The following is a 19,136-nucleotide window of genomic DNA, read 5'->3' as shown; positions in this document are numbered from 1 at the left end:
TAACACAACAGTTTCTGTCCCTCTGCTGGTTCCTCAACTTGGGCGGGGGCTAGGCAGAGAGCCAATGCCCAGCACTGCCAACCACCTGTCCAGAGCTCCAGTCTTGGCTTGGCCTTGAGCCTAGAATAGAGCTGATGTGACCATTGGCCTCCCCACTGAGACCTAAAGAACAGAATCAAAGCCACCAGTTCTGCATAGAATGCAGCCAGCAGTGCCTTACTCCATACCCTAGACACAATCCCATTCCTATTCAGCAAAAGGACCCCACAGATCCTAAAAGGATCTCAGTCTCTGGAAGCTTGGTGAAAGTATAAACAGGTGATGGAGCCTAACCACAGAGGGAAAGACCTGGAAGTATAGGAGGGAAACGCATCTAAGGCAAAAGAGGGAGTATAGGAAAGACGTTGCTTCAAGCCCTGGCAACCCTTGAGGACAGAGCCAGTGGAAAGGGCACTGGCCTCAGTCTAGTCAGTGCAGCTCCCTTTTGCTATGCCAGTTTACAGGCCCTGTCTTGGGGAATCTGGGACGGTGGAAGGGCCCAGGGTCAGTCATCTTTGTAAGACCAACAGTAGGAAAGTGCAGGAAAGAGCTGAACTGGCCACCTGGGCTAAGAGCTAGAAACCCCAAGGGTGTGGCTCAGTCACCCAGGATGGGGACACCCACCATGACTCATGCACAAACACTACCTCTTGAGGGACATGCAAGAAGGACAGCACATGATCACTAAATACTGTTTAATTCTCCACCCTAGCTGCTCTCCACTACTGTGGAAGTGGGGGAGGAGGTGGAGGGGGTGGAGGTGGCTCTAGAGGAGCAGACATGGTCATGAGGCCTTGGCCATCCAAGGTCTGCATCATGGATACATCCAGATCAGGGTCCATGAGGTGGGACTCCACATGTACCGTGTGCAGGTCTATGCGATCTTCCTGGACCCCATAGGGCGCCACCAACCTGCATGATGAGCTACATCAGCATGATCCAACAAGACCTTGGCCACCCAGGGGAAGCCAGCCCTTGAAGACATTGCTCTCAATACAACTGTGAGCTGCACTTCCAGAAGGGGGCAGAGAGAGGACACAGCTCACCCTTGAGACTTCCTCTGACACACTTACCTGTTTTGCGAGTGTCCAGGGCCCGTCTCACTGAGGGGGACAAAGGCAGGTATGAACTCTGGAGAAATGCTCAATCCACATGCCTGAAGTCCCTGGAACATCTTCCTACAACCCTCATACCCAGCACACACCATGGAAAACACTATCCCCAGCCTCTCGTGTCATACCACCCCAGGAAGAGGCCCCTCAAAGCATGACTAACAGCCCAGTGTCAGTAGTACGGCCTCACTCCCACTATGCCCAATCCCAAGCTCACGCACCCCTTGGCCCGAAAGACACCAATCGCCACAACAACGAGGGCACAGAAGCAGCTGGCACTGACACCAGCCAGCATCACAATGAGGGCAATAAGGGCCTCACGGCTGAGGCCAAGGCTGCATTCACAGTAGGTTCCAGCTGCAGAAACAAGGCCACAAGACCAGGGGCCAGTCACCTCCCTGTGGAGGACCTCAGGTCCACCTCCCACCCTGTGGCCCTTGGAAGGACACAAATGGCTTGCCCTGTCTGGAAAAGGGAGGGGCTTTGGCTGGAGGGCTACTGGGAGGAGGCACCTGAAGCAGGGATGAGCAAAAGGGACAGACATATCAGGCCAAGGGGGCTGCCAGCTGGGCAGGACTCAGGATGGGGACAGGGGGCCATGTCCAGCCCCCAACCCCACCACACACCTCTAGACGGAACTCATTGGAAGGTGCTGACCTCACAGTGGGACTGTGAGGCAGAGAGTGTGGGGGCAGGGCCTCAGAGCACTCACTTCAGACTGACTTGAACTTCATTCGTATTTGGATGCTGGAATTCCAGGAATCCTGGGACAGAAAGCTTGGATGGAGCAGGTAAAGGGGACAGGGTTGGTAAGCCCTGGCTGGATCTGAGTCAGGGGATATTAGGGCTACAGCTTTAAGGACAGATAGAACTTCTAGTTAAATGGGTGAGAAACCTACTTTGCTGTCTGTCTGGTGTTAAGGACCATGGTCTCAATTTCTTTTTTAACATCAGGACTGCAGATCTCTAAGTGGAGTCAGAGTTCTACCAACCTCCCTGCTAATAAACGTGTCCCCAGATTGAGGCAAGCAGAGGACAAGGGGGCAGTGGGAGGTGCGTGGGTACATGTGTTCAGGTGCCCTTCTTGTTTCGGAAGGCTGAGCTCATATAGCCTTTAAAGCCCAGGTTAAAGTGCTACTAGTGTCCTAAGAACTCCTTGAAAATCCACTGGGATAGGAGAGTCACTGGCTCCATTTGGATACCTCGCCATATCCTTATAACAATCCCCCAGGGAGCAGATGGCTCATAACTGACTGCACTCTCTGGCTACACATGCTGTGTTAGAAGTCAGAGCTCAGTGCTCTGAGGGTCTGTTGCCTTGGAGACCAGACAGTCACTACCCAAGGAAGCAAGTTGGCCTATATCCTGGCATGGTCAGGGTTAACCTACATCTCTGTACTGAACTTGGTGACCCAGGCGGAGAAGCAGAGCAGCCCCACCCTGCTGCCACTCTCTTCTATAGGGGACCTGCCAAGCAAACTAAGAGACAGAAAGAGGAAATGTCAGCTCTGTAGCTGACTGAGCCCAGCCTCTTGCCAGCTGGAGCCAACAGGGAGTCAGGAGGGGAGCACAGTTTGAGCCCAGTGTCCCTAATCACAAGGACATCCCTGCCAGCAAACACACATACCCTTCTAGGGTTGGTCTTTAAGGAACAGCTAGTAGTTCCTGATATGGGCTTCAAATTGGTTGAATGATAATGAGAACCAAAACTTCTCTGGTCTTTAGGACACATGCACAAACTTAGTCCAAAGGAACGCAGAACAGAAGGTGTGCCTGAGGCCCAGGGCTGGCACTGTCACCCTGCCAAGCCAGCCTAGCAAGTTTATATCCTGGTTAGGACAAAGACACACCCGTCTGTGGCCTGGTGGTATGAACCAGATAGGAACACTTGGTGGTGGTGGTGGGGGGGGGGGATCGTCAGGGCCTCTGCTGCTACCACAACAGGGAGGAGCAGTTCTTGTAGCAATGGCACTTAAGTGGGGGTGGGAAGCAGGGTCTCAGGACTGGCAGCTCGAGGAGAGCAAACCTTATTTCTGAAGTACTGTGAACAAGGCTTCCTAGGTTTCTGGGAAGCCTTAGGCTATGACCAAGGTTGTGTGCCTAATGCCTGCCTCCACCCTTTAAAATCTGAGGCAAGATGGTCTCTGTAGAACAGGAAGGGTGAAGTGAGACCTTTGAAGGGGACTACTGCTCAGAACCCACACCAGAGCTAGTAGCTAATGATGAGAGGTGGTGGTTCTGCATCACAGACTGGGCTTGAGGGGACTGGGAAGGGACTAGGGGCAGTGGCAGCAGCCCAAGCTAGGTGTGGCTTGTGGCCTGGGATCCACCTTGGGCAGGATCTGGGTATGCAAGCAATGATTCCAATGGGCTTTTGTTTCCTTTGAGAATGGCCCCTCAGGTCAGTATTTCCTGACTGAAAGCAGCTGTTCTGGGACAGGGACACAGGGACCCATGCTGTATCCCACCAGGTTGTTGTCTAAGGCCAACCGGTCCTCAACAGGTGTCTGGGCACAGCCTGCCTACAAGGGTAGCTGAGCCCTAACTTGGAGGAAAAGGATTATTAAACTGTGTCCTGGGTTCTCTTCTTGCCCCCGCCCTCTTCCTGTACTTCTGACAGCAACTCTGGGGGACCTGAAAGAGTCTGAGTACATACTTGTAAGCTCCAAGAAGTGTGGCCAGTAGAGAAAAGAGGATAAAGGACTAATACGCCCCTGGCTCCCAGCGTATGTCCTTAGGCAGGCCTTGACTGCTAGACACAGGTGTGCACTTGACTCAGGTTGCCTCACCTGAGGATCTCATGGAGTGCAAATGTACTAACAGCACAAAGCCTTACATTGATTCCACAGATGCCACACACAAGTGAAGGTCCAAGAGTTCCTTTTAATGGCCACGAAAGCAGGATGGAGCCAAAGTCTAACTCAGGAGACTCTGAGCTGCCAACCCTATTCACTCTTGCTGAAACAGGTCCCAGCATATTCTAAGACAGGCTACAGAAGATAGCTTTAGGGTAATCTATTGCCCACACATACAAGCTTAGGCTGGGGTAAGCCTGGCTTCTTGGGTGGCTCAGTTACCTGATGCTGGGAATCCAGGCCCTGTAGGGTTATGGTTGGGTGGCTATAGAGGGCAAACCTGTTTGTATTCATGGGATCCAACAAAATACATGAAAGGATGAGCCAATATGCTTTAATTTATTCTGTGGGTGTTAGGCAGGGAACGGGTAGGGGCTAGGCACAGGAACATGGAAATAGAAGCTGTCCATCTAGGGATTGCACAGGCATGAGTGCTGTAGTCAGAGCCTGGAAGGGGAACATCAGTTGGAATTCTTAGGCAGGCGGTAGACACCTGCAGAATAGATGAGCTGCTGGTCTCGGACCTTCTTCTGCAAGTAGCCCTGCAGCTCCTGCAGGTCAATCTCAGCCAGCGCAGGGCCAGTCATTACAAACATCCGGAGCATGCTGTAGATGCGCTCCAGAGAGAGGCTCTCTAGGTTGGTTAACATGGCCTGGATGTATGCCCAGAAGAGCTGGGGACAGAAGCCAGGCGTGGTTAGTTGTCCACTTATTTGGCCCACCCCAGCCCAATGGGGAAATGGCCAACCTACCAGTAGCTCCTCTTCCTTCTGGTCAGCCTGGGAGGCCATGCCTGAGTCACTCTCATCATCACTGTCAATCAGCACCATGTTGTCCCTATCCTGAGGCCGCTCTTCCTCAATGACAGAGAAAGTGCCTGGAGGTTCCTCCCGCAGCACACCCTGCTGCAGCCACACTGACATGCGTCTTCGAAGCAGTGCCACAGGCATCTTCACCACCTTGCTCAGCTCCTCCAGGGTCCAGCTGGCTGTGTGCAGAGCCATAGGATGCAGGTACAGGAGATTATACCTGCTCCAATACCTGTTAGCCAGCTGGACCCCCAGACGCACGTGGATTGTCCTGTGTAACTCACAGGTAAAAAGAATGGTTGCTACCCCTACACTCTGCTGGGGGCTGGGGAGTCAGCATGTCACCTATAGCCCATCAGACAGCAGTGCCTAGCACTAGCCCCAAGGTAGTGTAGTCAAGGCAGAGCAGATGTGGTTCTAGGGACTCACCTTGGTTCTGGAAATACAGCAAGACCACTGCCTGTACTGGGGTCACCGCAACAGACAGGGTGCGGTCAGCAAGCTCCACATCCATTGTCACCAGGCCCAGGGTGTGCTTCCAACTAAGTGTCCGCATAGCCTGGGCAGGAATCATCAATAACAGTCCAGTGGGTTCCAGGCAGGTCCAGATGAACAAGACATAAGCTCATATGCCATGCTACCAGGCAAGGAATGGCTCTTGCACCAATGGCTTGTACCAATGCCATTCCTGGCAGGTAGGTAGTCAGCAGCAAGACCAGGAGACCTGGTTCGAGTCCCTGGCTCCTGAACAACCATGATATAACTGCTGATAAATTGTGTCCCTCTCATGTCTCAGTACCTTGGAACATGAGCTATTTGCAAAGAGAGTTAATGTAGATGTAATTAGTTAAGAAGAGGTCATCCTGGAGTAGGGTAGGCCTTAAGGCACAGAAGGGAGTGGTTATGAGAGGCATAAAGTATGCTGACATACCAAAAGCTGGGAAAGCTAGAGTAGTCTTCTAGAGGCAGCAGGAGGAGCACAAGCCTGCCAACACCCCGACACTGGACTTCTATTGCCCAGAACTAAAACAATATTTTTCTGTTGTTTAAAACCTCTCAGCCAGTGACTTTGTCTGTCTGTCTGTCTGTCTGTAAGACAAGGTTTCTCTGTGTAGCCCTGTTAAAGAGGTCATAATAAGTGAAATTTCTGCTGTATAGATGGCGCACGCCTTTAATCCCAGCACTCGGGAAGCAGAGGCAGGCAGAGCTCTGTGAGTGCGAGGCCAGCCTGGTCTACAGAGTTAGTTCCAAGATAGCCATGACTACACAGAGAAGCCCTGTCTAAAAAAGAAAAAAAAAAAAAAAGGATGATTCTGGTTCTATGTAGGGATACTGCTCTAAAAATGCCTAAAATATAGTTGTTTGTACAATGGGGAAGCACATAAAGGTTAAACCTTAGGTTGCTACAGTTAACTGGCATAACATGGAAGATGCAGATGATGCTGGTGAAGGCTCAAGGAAGGTAAGAGCTATTGCTCATACTATGGAGAATAATGCTGGGAGAGATGAGGGCATTGAGAGGACCTGCTGCTGAGAGCTCAGATGGAAACGACAAGCAAACACTAGACACTGGGGAGCTGGTAGAGAACTACCAGGCTGTAGCTAGATGTTTGCTGACATGAGTGTGATTTGCAGATGCACCCGGAACACGTAGCATATCCAAGAACATACCCCTTCCCTCACTTTCTTTTCTTCATTTTTTTAATAAAAGGCAGAGCCTTCCTCTATAGCTGAATTGCCTTGAAACTTGCTATATACAACACACTAGCCTCAAACTAGCAGTGCTGCTGCTGTGTCTGCCTCCCAAGGCTGGGGTGACACTCGGCTCAGGATCACAGTCACTTGATAAACTGGATACTGTATACTTCATGGAAAGCACCAAGGTTTTGAGTGTTATGTCAGCAGCAATGCTGACAGTCTGAATGCAATGACAGAGGTACAGGAGAGTGCATACAGGGCTGCCAGGAAAGCCAAGGGCACCACCAAGGCCTGAGCCAGACTGTGAACTCTGCTTTCCGGGTTTCAGATTTGCTTTAGGCTCATGATCCTTCTTGCTGCCTTTGGGAACGCCCTCTTCTGAACGGGGCTTGTTTTAACAATGTGCTTTGGATCAAAACAACCTCACAGCATCAAGGTGGAGATGAAACCTACTTCAGATGGATACTTTTTTTAGGGGGGGTGTTCTCACTATATAGCTAGGCTATATAATGAACCACCACCCTTCTGCTTTAGTCTCCTGAGTGCTAGGATCATAGATAGGCACCACCCATCTAGATTAGAAGAGATTTTTAAGAACTGATGCTGAAGTGGTTAATTTTAGAGATATTGGCTAATTTTCTCATGCAAAGACTTAATTTTAGAAACCACAGGCTGCCATGGGCCAAACTGTATCTCTTCAAAGAGATAGTAAGTAAAGGCCAGGACACTGACTCTAGTGACACTATAAGTCCTATCTCCAGATATGCCCTTATTTGGAAACGGAGTCATTAAATATATAATTTGCTAAAATAAGGTTGTCCTGCAATAGTTAGGGTCCTTAATCTGATATAACTAGTATCCTAAGAAGAGGGAAACAGACATAGAGAAAACTTGGACATAAAGATATGCATTTACCACCTGGGCAGTGGTGGCTCACACCTTTAATCCCAGCACTTGGGAGGCAGAGACAGCCAGATTTCTGAGTTGGAGGCCAGGCTGGTCTATAGAGTGAGTTCTAAGACAGCCAGGGCTACACAGAAACCCTGTCTCAAAAACACAAAAACAAAATAAAGAAAAAGGCCATTTACTTAGATCTGCCAGGGCTACTGCAAGAGGCAGGAAGGATTGTTTCCCTTAGAGCATTCTGGGGCAATACATTTCTAATCTGGTAACCCTGTACTTTGCAGTGTCTCATTGAGGTGGCACCCGGGACACTGATTCCTTTGCTCTAGTGGCCACCTGATGGTCTGAGACCCTCCAGGACCCCTGTAGCTCTTAAGGGAGAAGTGTACCAATAAACTCACTTTACAGATAGAAAAGGAGCCGGGCATGGTGGCACACGCCTTTAATCCCAGCACTCGGGAGGCAGAGGCAGGTGAATTTCTGAGTTCGAGGCCAGCCTGGTCTACAAAGTGGTTCCAGGACAGCCAGGGCTACACAGAGAAACCCTGTCTCAAAAAAACAGATAGAAAAGGAGGCAGTACCAGTGGCTTCCCCTGATTTCAGCCAGTTTAGCTTCTCTAACACTGGTTCTAAAGCCATGACCTGCAAAAGGGTTAAGGCTGCACAGTCGGTCACTCACAGACCCAGTCTGATCCTTTAGGAGCTTGGCTGATAAAAGATAGTGGAATTGTTGCCACAGGCCTGACCTCTTAGCACAGGGGTTTGCCAGAGCCATTCCAGTATCAGCAAAAATTAAGATAAATGACATTAGCATATGGCCATCCTATTTGGATGTGATCAACAAGATGTGACTAAGCCGCGGCACGCCTTTAATCCTAGCACTTGGGAGGCAGAGGCAGGTGGATTTCTGAGTTCGAGGCCAGCCTGGTCTACAGAGTGAGCTCCAGGACAGCCAGAGCTACACAGAGAAACCCTGTCTAAGATGTGACTAAGCCATGTCTGGGACCCAGGGCAAAAACTTGGCAAAGCCAACAAGTACCTCATACTAAAATAGGTCAAAAAAACAGCAGGAGAGGATACTCAGTACATAGTACTGGCCACTCAGATGTCCTCAACCAGGAAGTGGTAGGGCTGTGGTACTCAGTAGACACACTGCCATGGCACGGACCAAAATAGAACATACTGGTGACCAGTAATCACTTTCACCTGGTGTCAGTAGGGCCACAAAGACCATACCTAGACTCTTTCAGAAACAAAGCCAGGCAGTGAGGTTCTCACAGCTACTGACAAAAACACTGCCCTTCTTTAACTTCCCCAGTCAGGGCCTTCCATCTGGGTCCTACTTTGTCACCCCTCAAGTACTCAAAGGGACTCATCTAGGGGCACAGATCCTCAGCCCGAAGCCAAGTAAGACCTTCCTGATTACAGGAAGGAACATGAGACTCACACTTTCCTCATCAGGAACAAGATGCTGCAGATGTTCCCGTGGCACTCCTGCCTGTACTTTTTACCTAGTTGCTACTAGCTGGACCCTAACAGGGTCCCACATGCTTTTTCAGTTAAGAGTCTGCCACCTAGATGCCTGCATCCTACAACCTTCTCACAGCATCCCTGGTCCAGAGAACTCACTGGGAGACACACACACACACACGGTCTAGAGTGGGACTCTCCACCTGTGTGTCAGATTCTGGCCTCCCATGCCATAATTGACGACAAGCTCAGTAAGGATCCTTGAACTTGGCCTTATCACTCACAGAATACCAGCTTCTACAACACTAGGGCTCAGCTATGCTACCCAGACATGGAACATATGGGCTAATTCTATTGTGGGGTCTGATGGGATGACCAGAGATACATATTACCATTGGCTACTGGCTTTACCTTCAGTTTCTCATACTTCTTGCAGTAAACGTCTAGGGCTGCCCTGATGTCCTCAGGGACCTCCAGCTTCTCATCTTTGAAAGGAGGCCAAAATTCACTGGACAATATGACAGCATAGACCCCAAATGGTGGCTGTTCTTCCACAGGCCGCTTCTCGTCCTCCTCTCGGATATTGGCATTGATGCGGCGGGAGTCTGCCATGTCCTAAGAAAGGATACCTCATCAAAAGCCTGGGCCTCCTGGTGGTGGCAGGCGCGACTGCTGAGGCAGTCCTGGGTATTACCTTGAGCATGACCTCACAGAAGTGCATGGGGGCTTCACCAAAGCGCAGCTTCAACAGCTCCACATTACGAATCTCCCTGGAAGGACAAACATTTGTCCTTGTTTCTGGGAGGGGCTGCAGTATGACTCCATTTCAACCAGTACCCTAAGCAGACAGCTTGGCCAGACAACCCACCCGCTCAGGATACCCTGGGCTGAAGGGAAGGCAGGAAGCACAACACTAAGGCCAGCGTGTGGTCATTTTGGCTGTTTGAGGTTTGGTCTTTTGTTATGTATTGTAATGCTAAATACTGTCGTCGTCGTTGTACCCACCCGCCGCCCCCAAAATCTGCTAGTCTCAGGGATGAGGAGATACTCATAAACACGGATGATAAGTAACTTTAAAACTATTAAGTAAATTTAAAACTATTGAATAAAAGGTGCCTGCAACCTAGGGCTGGGCAGAAGAGAGGTAGACAAGGTTTCAGTTCCTGAGCTTGGAGTCTGAGGCAGGACCATGAGGAGGGAAGAGAGGAGGAGGTGGGGAGAAGATACCAGATGAGTCATAAAAACATGGCCATGAGAGCTGGCCAATAGTAGTTAAGAATGTCCCAGATAGGGGCTGGTGAGATGGCTCAGTGGGTAAGAGCACCCGACTGCTCTTCCCAAGGTCCAGAGTTCAAATCCCAGCAACCACATGGTGGCTCACAACCATCTATAACGAGATCTGGCGCCCTCTTCTGGAGTGTCTGAGGACAGCTACAGTGTACTTACATATAATAAATAAATAAAAAAAAAAAAAAAAAAAAAAAAAAAAAAAAAAAAGAATGTCCCAGATAAAACATGGCAAGTTATAACTCACGATTATTAATAGGGAAGTAGACATAATAACTTAGAGTTGATATCTGCCCAGCTCTAGTGTTTTAAAGACTGTGTGTGTGTGTGTGTGTGTGTTGTATGTCTTTTATCTGGGAACTGAATGATATAAGATGAGGTGGAAACTCCAAATAAGATTAATTATTACCACAACACTTGGCCAATAGGGGCAGTACTAGTCATTTGTTTTTCTCCAAATACAGAATGAAGGCTTTAGGCCTCAGCGCCCCCTGGAGGTCAGCTCCTTGTCTTACCTCTCAGGGCTGAAGCTGAATTGGTGGAGGAGGCGATCTGCAAGTAGCGAGCGGTACTCATTGATAAAGAGGTCTTTGCTGCCATAGATGCTGACCAGCAGGCTGATGATGTCTGAAGAACGTCGCTTGGAACTTGACTTCACTGCACAGTGTAGAGGAACCTAGTGTATATCACTAGCACTTTGACAAGGACAGTGACACCTTAGAGTTCATCTGCTGGATACAGCAGTCTCACACAGCCTTAAGGGCTTGCTCTCAATGTCCCAGACAGCTGGGAATAATATGTCTCCAGCAGAGCTAGGAGGTTGGTTCCTAAGGAAACTGTTCTGATAAACAGTGCCTCCTATTTCACAAGGATCCTTAATCAGCCATAAGGAATAGAACAAAGGTCCTTGGATTTTCCTGTAAAAGGTTGAAGATGCTGTGTTCATGCTAAAACTTAAGCAGGACAGAGAATCCATAGCCTATGATAACCCAGCAGAGTATGGCCAAGCAAAAGACGGGACCTGGCCAGAAAATGCTACCTTAATACATAAGAATCAGGACCAAATCACAGACAGAGTGGGATATGCAGACTTCCCATGAATCTGGTCTCTCAGGTATAACCCACAAAGGCACCTTCTATAGCCAGCTAAGGTAGCCAGTGAGGAACATAACAAACCAGCTAGTGTTAAGCAAGGGCCTCTAAACTCTGCCCGCCCCCCCCCCCAAGTTTGAAGCAATGGCTACTTCTGATATAACCAGGGTTGGGTAACAACATACATAACCAGAACCCACTGACCACCAAAGAAGCCCAAGAAAAGGCAGAGGTGAAGGCGATAGGTAAACTAACCTGGATCAGCATCCACAGGGTCAGGGACCCAGTCCTCGGGCTCGCCAGAATCATCCTCACTGTCCTGACCGGTCTCCAGGCAGGCAGGGTCAGTCTTAGACAGCTCAACAGCCAAGTCTCCAGTCCCATCTGAGTCCCCGGTTAGCCCAGCAACAATCTGCCGTACGGTGTCCTCTCGTGTCCTGCCAGGATTGAATGTTGCTGTCCCTGACAGTGTGCATGGGCATCATGACACCTGCTACAGCCCATGCTATATAGCTGTACAGCTAGCAGGTACTAAAGGCACGCCCATCTGGATTCATAAACATAAAAAGCCCAGCACTACCCTGAAAAAAGCAGAGGCTGAGATACTGAGAAGGGCTTAATGACCAGCTTTGCCAAGGACTCTACCAGGGCAGCCACAGAGGTTCCTAAGGCTGAAGCTTTACAGAGACCGGGCCTCTTCACATTGTTAGGTTTGGTCAACAAGGCTGGGCCCTGGATAAGCTTCTCTTTGTGTGAGGGTAGGGGAAACAGCCCCCATCTTTCACATTCTCTCTCTCTCTTTTATACATATACACACAGCTTGACACTGTGAAACAGTGGACAACTACATAACACTAGCAAAAGGAAAAAGGCTCCCTACCCTGAGTCAATCCAGCCCTACCCAGGTAGAGAGAGCCTCATGTCTATGGCATGTCAAGGCTGACTGCAAACACCAGAGGTCAGCAGAAAGAGCCAAGTACCAGTGGCACTCACCTCAGGTAGCGACGGATGGGCTCACAAGCCACTTCCAGGATGACCATAGAGGGATCTAGCACACGTAATGCCTTGATGGCAGAAATGTAGAGAGTGATGATGTCACATGTGTTGACACCTAGAGAGTAAGAGCCAGACATCACACAACGGCCTGGACAGCAGCCTCCTGAATGCCAACACCTCCTGCATGGGCAGCTAGCAACATGGCTGGGTGATCTAAAGGTTACCATGTGCTCATTCAAGCAGACAGCAGTGAGTTACCTTCTTGCCTTCACCCTATCTCCATCCATGTATAGACACAGTCTCTAGAATTTTTTTTTGGTTTTGAGACAGGGTTTTTCTGTGTAGCCCTGGCTATCCTGGAACTCACTTTGTAGACCAGGTTGGCCTCGAACTCAGAAATCCACCTGCCTCTGCCTCCCGAGTGCTGGGATTAAAGGCGTGTGCTACCACACCCAGCCAGTCTCTAGAATTTTATAGAAGCAGTCTGTTATAGTTTGAATTTAGAATGCCCCCTACATGCTTTGTTTCTTTTTAAGATTTATTTATGTATGTCAGTACACCTGTCTTCAGACACACCAGAAGATATTATCACACACACACATTAGATCCCATTACAGATGGTTATGAGCCACCATGTGGTTGCTAGAAATTGAACTCAGGACCTCTGGAAGAGCAGTCAGTGCTCTTTACTGCTGAGTCATCTCTCCAGCCCCCAGGCTTATGTTTTGAATGCTTGATTCCCAACTTGCAGTGCTATTTTAAAGGCCCAAGAGTCTTTAGTATGCTAGGTGTGGTGGTGTACTCCTTTAATCCCAGCTACTAGAAGGCAGAGAAAGGCAGATCTCTGAGTTCAAGGCCAGTCTGGTCTACATTAAAGAGACCCTGTCTCAGAAAAAAAAAAAAAAAAAAAAAGGAGCCTTTAGAAACATAAAAAGTAGTAATATATAAACGTTGCCCTTAGGAAGCAGCCTATTCTAAAAAGACCACAAACTTCCCCAGACCAAATCATGCTCTGACTTCCTCCAAAAATAAAGCTCAGCGTTAGCCCGGCTTTCCCAAGACTTTAAAACTGTTTAATAACATGCTCCTTTCTCAGGCCTACAAATCCAGGGCTAGGAACTGTATGTGAGCCCTGAGGGCTATTTGAACGGCAGGCCACAGTGGCCACACAATACCTGGGTGGAGGAGTCGAGTCTCTAGGGCCACCTTGAGGGACACAAGGAGTTGCTGCCTCTGATCTGTCCTCTCCAAGCAGTACTTAAGGTCTTCAATGGCTGGCCGGGAGTCTGGGAAGTCTGAGAGAGAACCATACAACAGGGATAGGTTAAGTGGAAAGGTGTACTAAGCACGAAAGGACATACACAGTACAAGGTACACAACCTGGCAGGGCTCAGACAAGAGCCACCTATCAGTACAATCAATACAAAATGTTCTGCTGTCAGGGTAACTGTCATTGGAGGCTAATCTGACCATAGATGACTCTCTCGTTTGATCTGAATGACTGCTTCACTGAAGGAACACTTTGCTAGGCCAACCAACTACTCTCTCAATCCACTGTGGATCATTAGTGCAACATTAATGTGTGAGGTATAGTAACACTTAAAGCTCCAACAGCTGCCCTGACTCACACACCAGTCATCCCTCCCATGGTTTACAGTTGTAGATAGCTGAATTGTCCCAAGCTGTACTAGTTCTTGGGAAAATAGAAATAAACAGTGTTGTCAAATGACAGTTGCAATAAATCAAAAATGCCTTCAAATCTCATTTTCCCCCCTCCTAGTTTTTTGAGACCACTGGTATCTCTTTGTAGCTCTGGCTATCCTGGAACTCGATCCGTAGACCAGGCCAGCCTAAAACTCACAGATACCCATCCACCTGCCTCTGCCTCCCGTGTGCTGGGATTAAACGTGTATGCCCCAACACCTGGCCGCAAACCTTAATTTTTAAGATGTAAAATGTTTCTATGTGTATTTGCTTTACAGGGACTGTTTGCCTGCCTGCCGATATGCATAGGTTCCATGTGCATGCTCAGTACCAGTGGAGGGCAGAAGATAGTGCTGGATCCCCTGGAACTGAGTACCAGTGGAGGGCAGAAGATAGTGCTGGATCCCCTGGAACTGAGTACNTGAGTACCAGTGGAGGGCAGAAGATAGTGCTGGATCCCCTGGAACTGAGTACCAGTGGAGGGCAGAAGATAGTGCTGGATCCCCTGGAACTGAGTTACAGGTGGTTGTGAGCTGCTAAAAACAACCCGAGTATTCTGTAAGAGCAACAAGCCATCTTAGCTGGTGAGCCATCTCTCCAGCCCTACCCTACATTCTTCTATATATTGACACTTGATTATAATAACCACACATGACATGGGGCCAGTCCTAAGTAGGAACCAAGATGAAAGAAACAAGAGTGGATACCTAGGGGCTGGTGAGATGGCTCAGCGGTACAGAGCACTGAGTGCTCTTCCAGGGGTCATGAGTTCAAATCCCAGCAACCACATGGTGCTTCACAACCATCCATAACGAGAAACAAACAATACCTATGGGCCGGAGCAAGTGGGGCCAGAGCTAGAGGGAGAAGAGAAGGGGGAGGCGGATACCTAGAAGCACCTGCTCAGTGATGATCTAGACTCTGAGCCACGTCAGAGCAAGTCTACTATGCTCCGCTCACCACCCTGCCAATAGCAGAAGGGAAAGCGAAGGCAATCACCGGGAAAGGTAGCTCCTGAAAATTAAGAGGCAGGACCAACCTCGGATGATGCTGAAAAGCTCCTCGATGCGTAGGGTGGCATAGATACGGTAGAAGAATCTTTGTACGTGGCAGCGCCAACGACGCAGTGTGTTCCCAGCTTCTGGAGAAGTTGGTCTGGTGGGGTTGTCCTGAAGGAATACTTTGCCAAGCCAACCAACCACTCTCTCTATCCACTGTGAAAGATCATTAGTGTGTGAGGTGTAATAACATTTAAAAGCTCCATTCTGACTCAGTAAGCACACACCTTTGGCAGGACCCTAGAGGTGCCCCAACCTGTGTGTAGAGGCCAGAAGTATCAAGTCTACACTCTACTGCCCAGGAGTTTCCAAGTTCATGACTCTAGGCCAAGACTGCTGGGACACCCACTTTAATCACTCCCCATCACAGCTAATATGCATCCACAGCAGATAGATACTTGAAGAATGGGAAGTACGGAGTGAAGCAGAAACAAGGTCTATGGCTTCATGGGGCTGAACCTAGCTTCTTCACAATACAAACCATACCTCAACAATATGGGCAACCAGAAGCATTCACTGGGACACCCTAGCTCCATGCCAGAGTGTACACTGGCTATAGGTTAATCCTAAAGGGAACTACAGGCAATGGGAACTTGTAGGCAGCGGAAAGAAATGGGTCTGGTAGGCCTGTCTTGCCATACCTACCTGAGGAAACTCCTTGTAGCCACCTCTGGTCCAGGATTTAAAATTTTTATTTTAAATGCACTACCTATTTAGTACATACGAGATTTGTTTTGTCATCAGGGTCCAGGATTGGCTTCTATAAACAGCACCAAGATAACCTCAACCATCACCACTCCTGGTCAACTTGCCTACTGTTTGGTATCAAGTCTACCACAACTCCACTTTTGCCTTTAACAAGAAACAGAGGTGATTCTCACCTTGTGGAACTCACGCAAAAAAGAGCGCTCATACTCTCCTCGGCAGCGGTCTTCCATCCTTTCCCGGGTCACCTGATGCAGGGTGGTTGTCACGGCCTCAGCACAAACCCGCTCCAGCAGACTGAGCCTATGCCTAGAGGAGATCCCCGCTCATGGAGAACCCACAACACACATCTGTCCCTTACCTAGGAGGGCTCTCCCCATAAAGATACTGCACATACACCCTATGCCTACGTCCAGGACAGTATAAACGTGATAAAACAATAATCCCTGGTTACAAGTATGGGCAAAAAAGACATCACCAGTTAGTCTATAAGCTCTATTGAGAGGTCTTTTGAATTCAGAACTAATGAGGCTTGCAGAGAAACTGCGGCATGGTTAGGAAGCAGTACTTACAGGACCTGGCTCAGCTGGTTGAACTGCTCCAGTGCCTGCCGGCACCAGCACTGCTGCTTGTCACTGCCACATCCTGCGCACAGAGGACTCTGCAAAAGTCGGTAGTACCTGCGGCGGGCATACCGGCTATCTAGCTCACCCTCTAGTTCCGGGTCTGTGCCCCCTTCTCCTTTTCTCTTGCTCTGCATATAGACTCTCAGGAAACGACCATAGAGGCGCTGGACCATCTCCTGGAATGTCCTAGGGGTGGAAAAAAACAGGACTCCCCGCAACATAGTGTGAACTTTCTCCCGAAGCCCCTGAGCTCCAGCGCCCATCAGCAAGCCCAGACGAGTCCATTTCTCTAGGAGTTCTAGGCTATGCAGATAGGGATCCAAGCGGCTTTCCAGCAGACCGAACGCATCCAGGAGCAGCCCAAGGCACTGGGGCTCATCGACAGAGTTTTCTCGCAGGGCGACGGCATTCCAGAACTCCGTGGCAATATTGCCTTGAAGGTCGTTCTGCAGCACTTCCACGAACCACTCCTCCAGGACAGAGTGCAGACCGTGTCCCCTCAGAACCTCCACCGCTGCACGAAGCTCTTCCTCCTTTGGTGGGACTGCACCGCTGGTCCGGGAAGACGCCTGGAGCACGGAAAACCGTGAGCAAAGGGGCGGAATAGGGGTAAAGGGAGAGGGGCATGGAAAAACCCAGCAGCAACCGAAGAGCTGCCAGGAAACCAAACAAATCAGGTAGCTGAGGAAGGAGGCAAGCCCACTACAGGCAGGCCACGGAGCTGTGAGGCCCCAAGGGTGGACCCCCTAAAGTATGCAAAGTCCCGGGAAATCTGCACAGGCCCGACAACCTTTCCCCGGCCTCACCAGCCCCAGCGCGGCCGGCGGCACCAGACCGGTGCTCACAGTATTCCAGGCAACCAAGAGCTCCTGTCCAGGCCTAGAGTCGCAGTCATCGGAAGCGATAATTGTCGCCGCCGCCGCCGCCACCGCCACACCCTCGGCCTCCATCACTGTCCACAAAACAGACCCGCCCAGTAGAGCGCACGGTGATGACGCAAGCGCGGACCTGTGGCGCAGCCGTGACGTTCGCCAGCCCGCGCGCTTTGGGGGCAGTGCGCAGGCGCGGACTTGGCTGTGCAGGCGGCGGTTGAGGCTTCCGGACCCGGTGCAGACCATGACCCAACAGGGCGCGGCGCTGCAGAACTACAACAACGAGTTGGTCAAGTGTGAGCGTCGGGCGCTGAAGGCCGCGGGCCGGGGCCCGGCCGACCCACTCGGGAGGCTGCGTGGACATGCCTCACGAGCCCCGCTCTGCGGCCTGCCCCTCTGTCATTGCTGGTTGGGGTCCGAAGCTCACGAGTCCCCACCCACAGCTCTGTCTTCCCACCCACCCTAGGCATCGAGGAGTTGTGTCAGAAGCGAGAGGAGCTGTGCCGGCAGATCCAGCAAGAGGAGGACGAAAAGCAGCGGCTACAGAATGAGGTGAGGCAGCTCACGGAGAAGTTGGCCCGCGTCAACGAGAACCTGGCGCGCAAGATCGCCTCTCGCAACGAGTTTGACCGGACCATCGCAGAGACCGAGGCCGCCTACCTCAAGGTGGGGCTTTCAGATGTGCGTTGTCAGGTGCCTTACTACCATCTGAGGCTAGGTAGGGCCCATTGTGGTTCAGGCTGTAGGCGGAACAGTGGGCTGTCTGTGGGTTCCAAGAATGAGCAGTGGTGTGTTGGACAGAGTACACGGTGTGGGCCTGAATTAACCCAGCCTGGCTTTGCAGGGTGGAAGAGCTCTCGAACGGGTGCAGGAGGGAGGATGGTTTTTTACCACCCTACCATCCTCCATAACTCGTTGGCTACAGCACAGATGGCCAGATTGAGATTTCCATCCTCCTGTATTAGAGCCTGAGGCAATGGGACCTTCCTACCAGAGAAATAACATCCTTTTATTTCTCTGGCCCCAGATCCTGGAGAGCTCTCAGACTCTGCTTAGTGTACTCAAAAGAGAAGCTGGGAACCTGACTAAAGCCACAGCTTCAGACCAGAAGAGTAGTGGAGGCAAGGACAGCTGACGAGTGCCTGCTTCAGCCGTGGCCTATGACTGCTTAGTCCTCAACATGTCTGTCCTAAAGCATCTTTGTTCTTTGTGGCCTCAGATGTCTTTTATCTCTGGTGCCCAGAGGGGCAATTTCTGACCTCCACCTGCCTAGACAAGAAAAGCCCTAGGACAGTCCAATGGAAAAGGTGTTCCCAGCTCTGTACTCACATGTGCTGTGGGGACCGTGAGCAGCTCCATGAGGGGCTTCTTTCTGAAGCTCCTGTATCCCTTTGGGCTACCAGGAATGTCCTGGTCCTAGTCTGAGTACTGTGGGAGCCCCTTACTTTGTCTCCCCAGCCACTAGGGCCCCAGGCCAGACATGTTGAAGAAAGAATCTTGACTCCAGAACCAAAACCTTAGGGCCCATCCCCATGGCCCCTGGTGTTTCAATAAAGGTTGTTTTGCAAGATCTGTGTCTCTAGCTACCATGTATCCTGTTGGTAAGGAGACCTGCAGTTTTTCCCTGACTGTCTTATCTTCAAAACACAAAATGCTGGAAGTACTCACCTCACATAGGTCAGCCCTAGCCCTTAACTCTCTTTGCAAAGGTGCTGGTGTTTTCCCCAAGTCCAGAACACAAACCACTTTTCTGTGAGGGGCTTTGCTCTCTGATGGCGCTCAATACAGAACCTGACTCAGAGATAGAGACAGGGACAGTAAGTTCTGTTTTGTCCAATCTGATGCTGCTGCTGCTGTTAGGACCCAACCATATGTGTTGCTTACTTCCTATTTCCATGTGCCCATGACCC

General features: G+C 50.2%; 3 protein-coding genes across 3 annotated transcripts; 1 reads left to right on the top strand and 2 right to left on the bottom strand.

The window, feature by feature from the left end:
* Positions 1 to 719: 719 nt before the first annotated feature.
* On the bottom strand, positions 720 to 1,783 carry Tmem210 (transmembrane protein 210). Its single transcript, XM_021152075.1, has 4 exons — positions 1,664 to 1,783; positions 1,373 to 1,508; positions 1,113 to 1,142; positions 720 to 951 (listed from the first exon to the last, which is right to left on the bottom strand). Exons 1-4 carry the CDS (start codon positions 1,749 to 1,751, stop codon positions 762 to 764), a joined length of 444 nt encoding a protein of 147 aa, XP_021007734.1. The 5' UTR covers positions 1,752 to 1,783; the 3' UTR covers positions 720 to 761.
* A 2,535-nt stretch (positions 1,784 to 4,318) lies between these two features.
* Anapc2 (anaphase promoting complex subunit 2) lies at positions 4,319 to 17,352 on the bottom strand. Its single transcript, XM_021152064.2, has 13 exons — positions 17,161 to 17,352; positions 16,301 to 16,923; positions 15,905 to 16,037; positions 15,005 to 15,179; positions 13,437 to 13,556; positions 12,259 to 12,376; positions 11,521 to 11,702; positions 10,689 to 10,830; positions 9,581 to 9,656; positions 9,298 to 9,501; positions 5,245 to 5,374; positions 4,759 to 4,994; positions 4,319 to 4,680 (listed from the first exon to the last, which is right to left on the bottom strand). The coding sequence occupies exons 1-13, from the start codon at positions 17,302 to 17,304 to the stop codon at positions 4,468 to 4,470; spliced, it is 2,496 nt and encodes an 831-aa protein (XP_021007723.1). The 5' UTR covers positions 17,305 to 17,352; the 3' UTR covers positions 4,319 to 4,467.
* Positions 17,353 to 17,395: 43 nt separating this feature from the next.
* On the top strand, positions 17,396 to 18,796 carry Ssna1 (SS nuclear autoantigen 1). Its single transcript, XM_021155870.2, has 3 exons — positions 17,396 to 17,522; positions 17,693 to 17,892; positions 18,254 to 18,796. Exons 1-3 carry the CDS (start codon positions 17,471 to 17,473, stop codon positions 18,359 to 18,361), a joined length of 360 nt encoding a protein of 119 aa, XP_021011529.1. The 5' UTR covers positions 17,396 to 17,470; the 3' UTR covers positions 18,362 to 18,796.
* The last annotated feature ends 340 nt before the right edge of the window (positions 18,797 to 19,136 follow it).

This window comes from Mus caroli, chromosome 2 (genome assembly GCF_900094665.2).
Source record: "Mus caroli chromosome 2, CAROLI_EIJ_v1.1, whole genome shotgun sequence".
NCBI lineage: Eukaryota > Metazoa > Chordata > Mammalia > Rodentia > Muridae > Mus > Mus caroli.
The sequence above is the reverse complement of the archived record's forward strand: the minus strand, read 5'-3'. Positions and strand labels throughout refer to the sequence as shown.

Bases quoted from the DNA above. Each gene is read 5' to 3' on its own strand.
- Tmem210 (XM_021152075.1), bottom strand. From the start codon at position 1,751: ATGGCCCCCTGTCCCCATCCTGAGTCCTGCCCAGCTGGCAGCCCCCTT. The intron at 1,509-1,663 runs GTGCCTCCTCCC...TTGTTTCTGCAG, and splicing joins TTTGCTCATCCCTGCTTCAG to CTGGAACCTACTGTGAATGC. The intron at 952-1,112 runs GTAAGTGTGTCA...CTCATCATGCAG, and splicing joins CCTGGACACTCGCAAAACAG to GTTGGTGGCGCCCTATGGGG.
- Anapc2 (XM_021152064.2), bottom strand. From the start codon at position 17,304: ATGGAGGCCGAGGGTGTGGCGGTGGCGGCGGCGGCGGCGACAATTATC. The intron at 11,703-12,258 runs GTGAGTGCCACT...CAATCCTGGCAG, and splicing joins CCCATCCGTCGCTACCTGAG to GACACGAGAGGACACCGTAC. The intron at 5,375-9,297 runs GTAAAGCCAGTA...ATTCCTGCCCAG, and splicing joins AGAAGTATGAGAAACTGAAG to GCTATGCGGACACTTAGTTG.
- Ssna1 (XM_021155870.2), top strand. From the start codon at position 17,471: ATGACCCAACAGGGCGCGGCGCTGCAGAACTACAACAACGAGTTGGTC. The intron at 17,523-17,692 runs GTGAGCGTCGGG...CACCCACCCTAG, and splicing joins CAACAACGAGTTGGTCAAGT to GCATCGAGGAGTTGTGTCAG. The intron at 17,893-18,253 runs GTGGGGCTTTCA...CTCTGGCCCCAG, and splicing joins CCGAGGCCGCCTACCTCAAG to ATCCTGGAGAGCTCTCAGAC.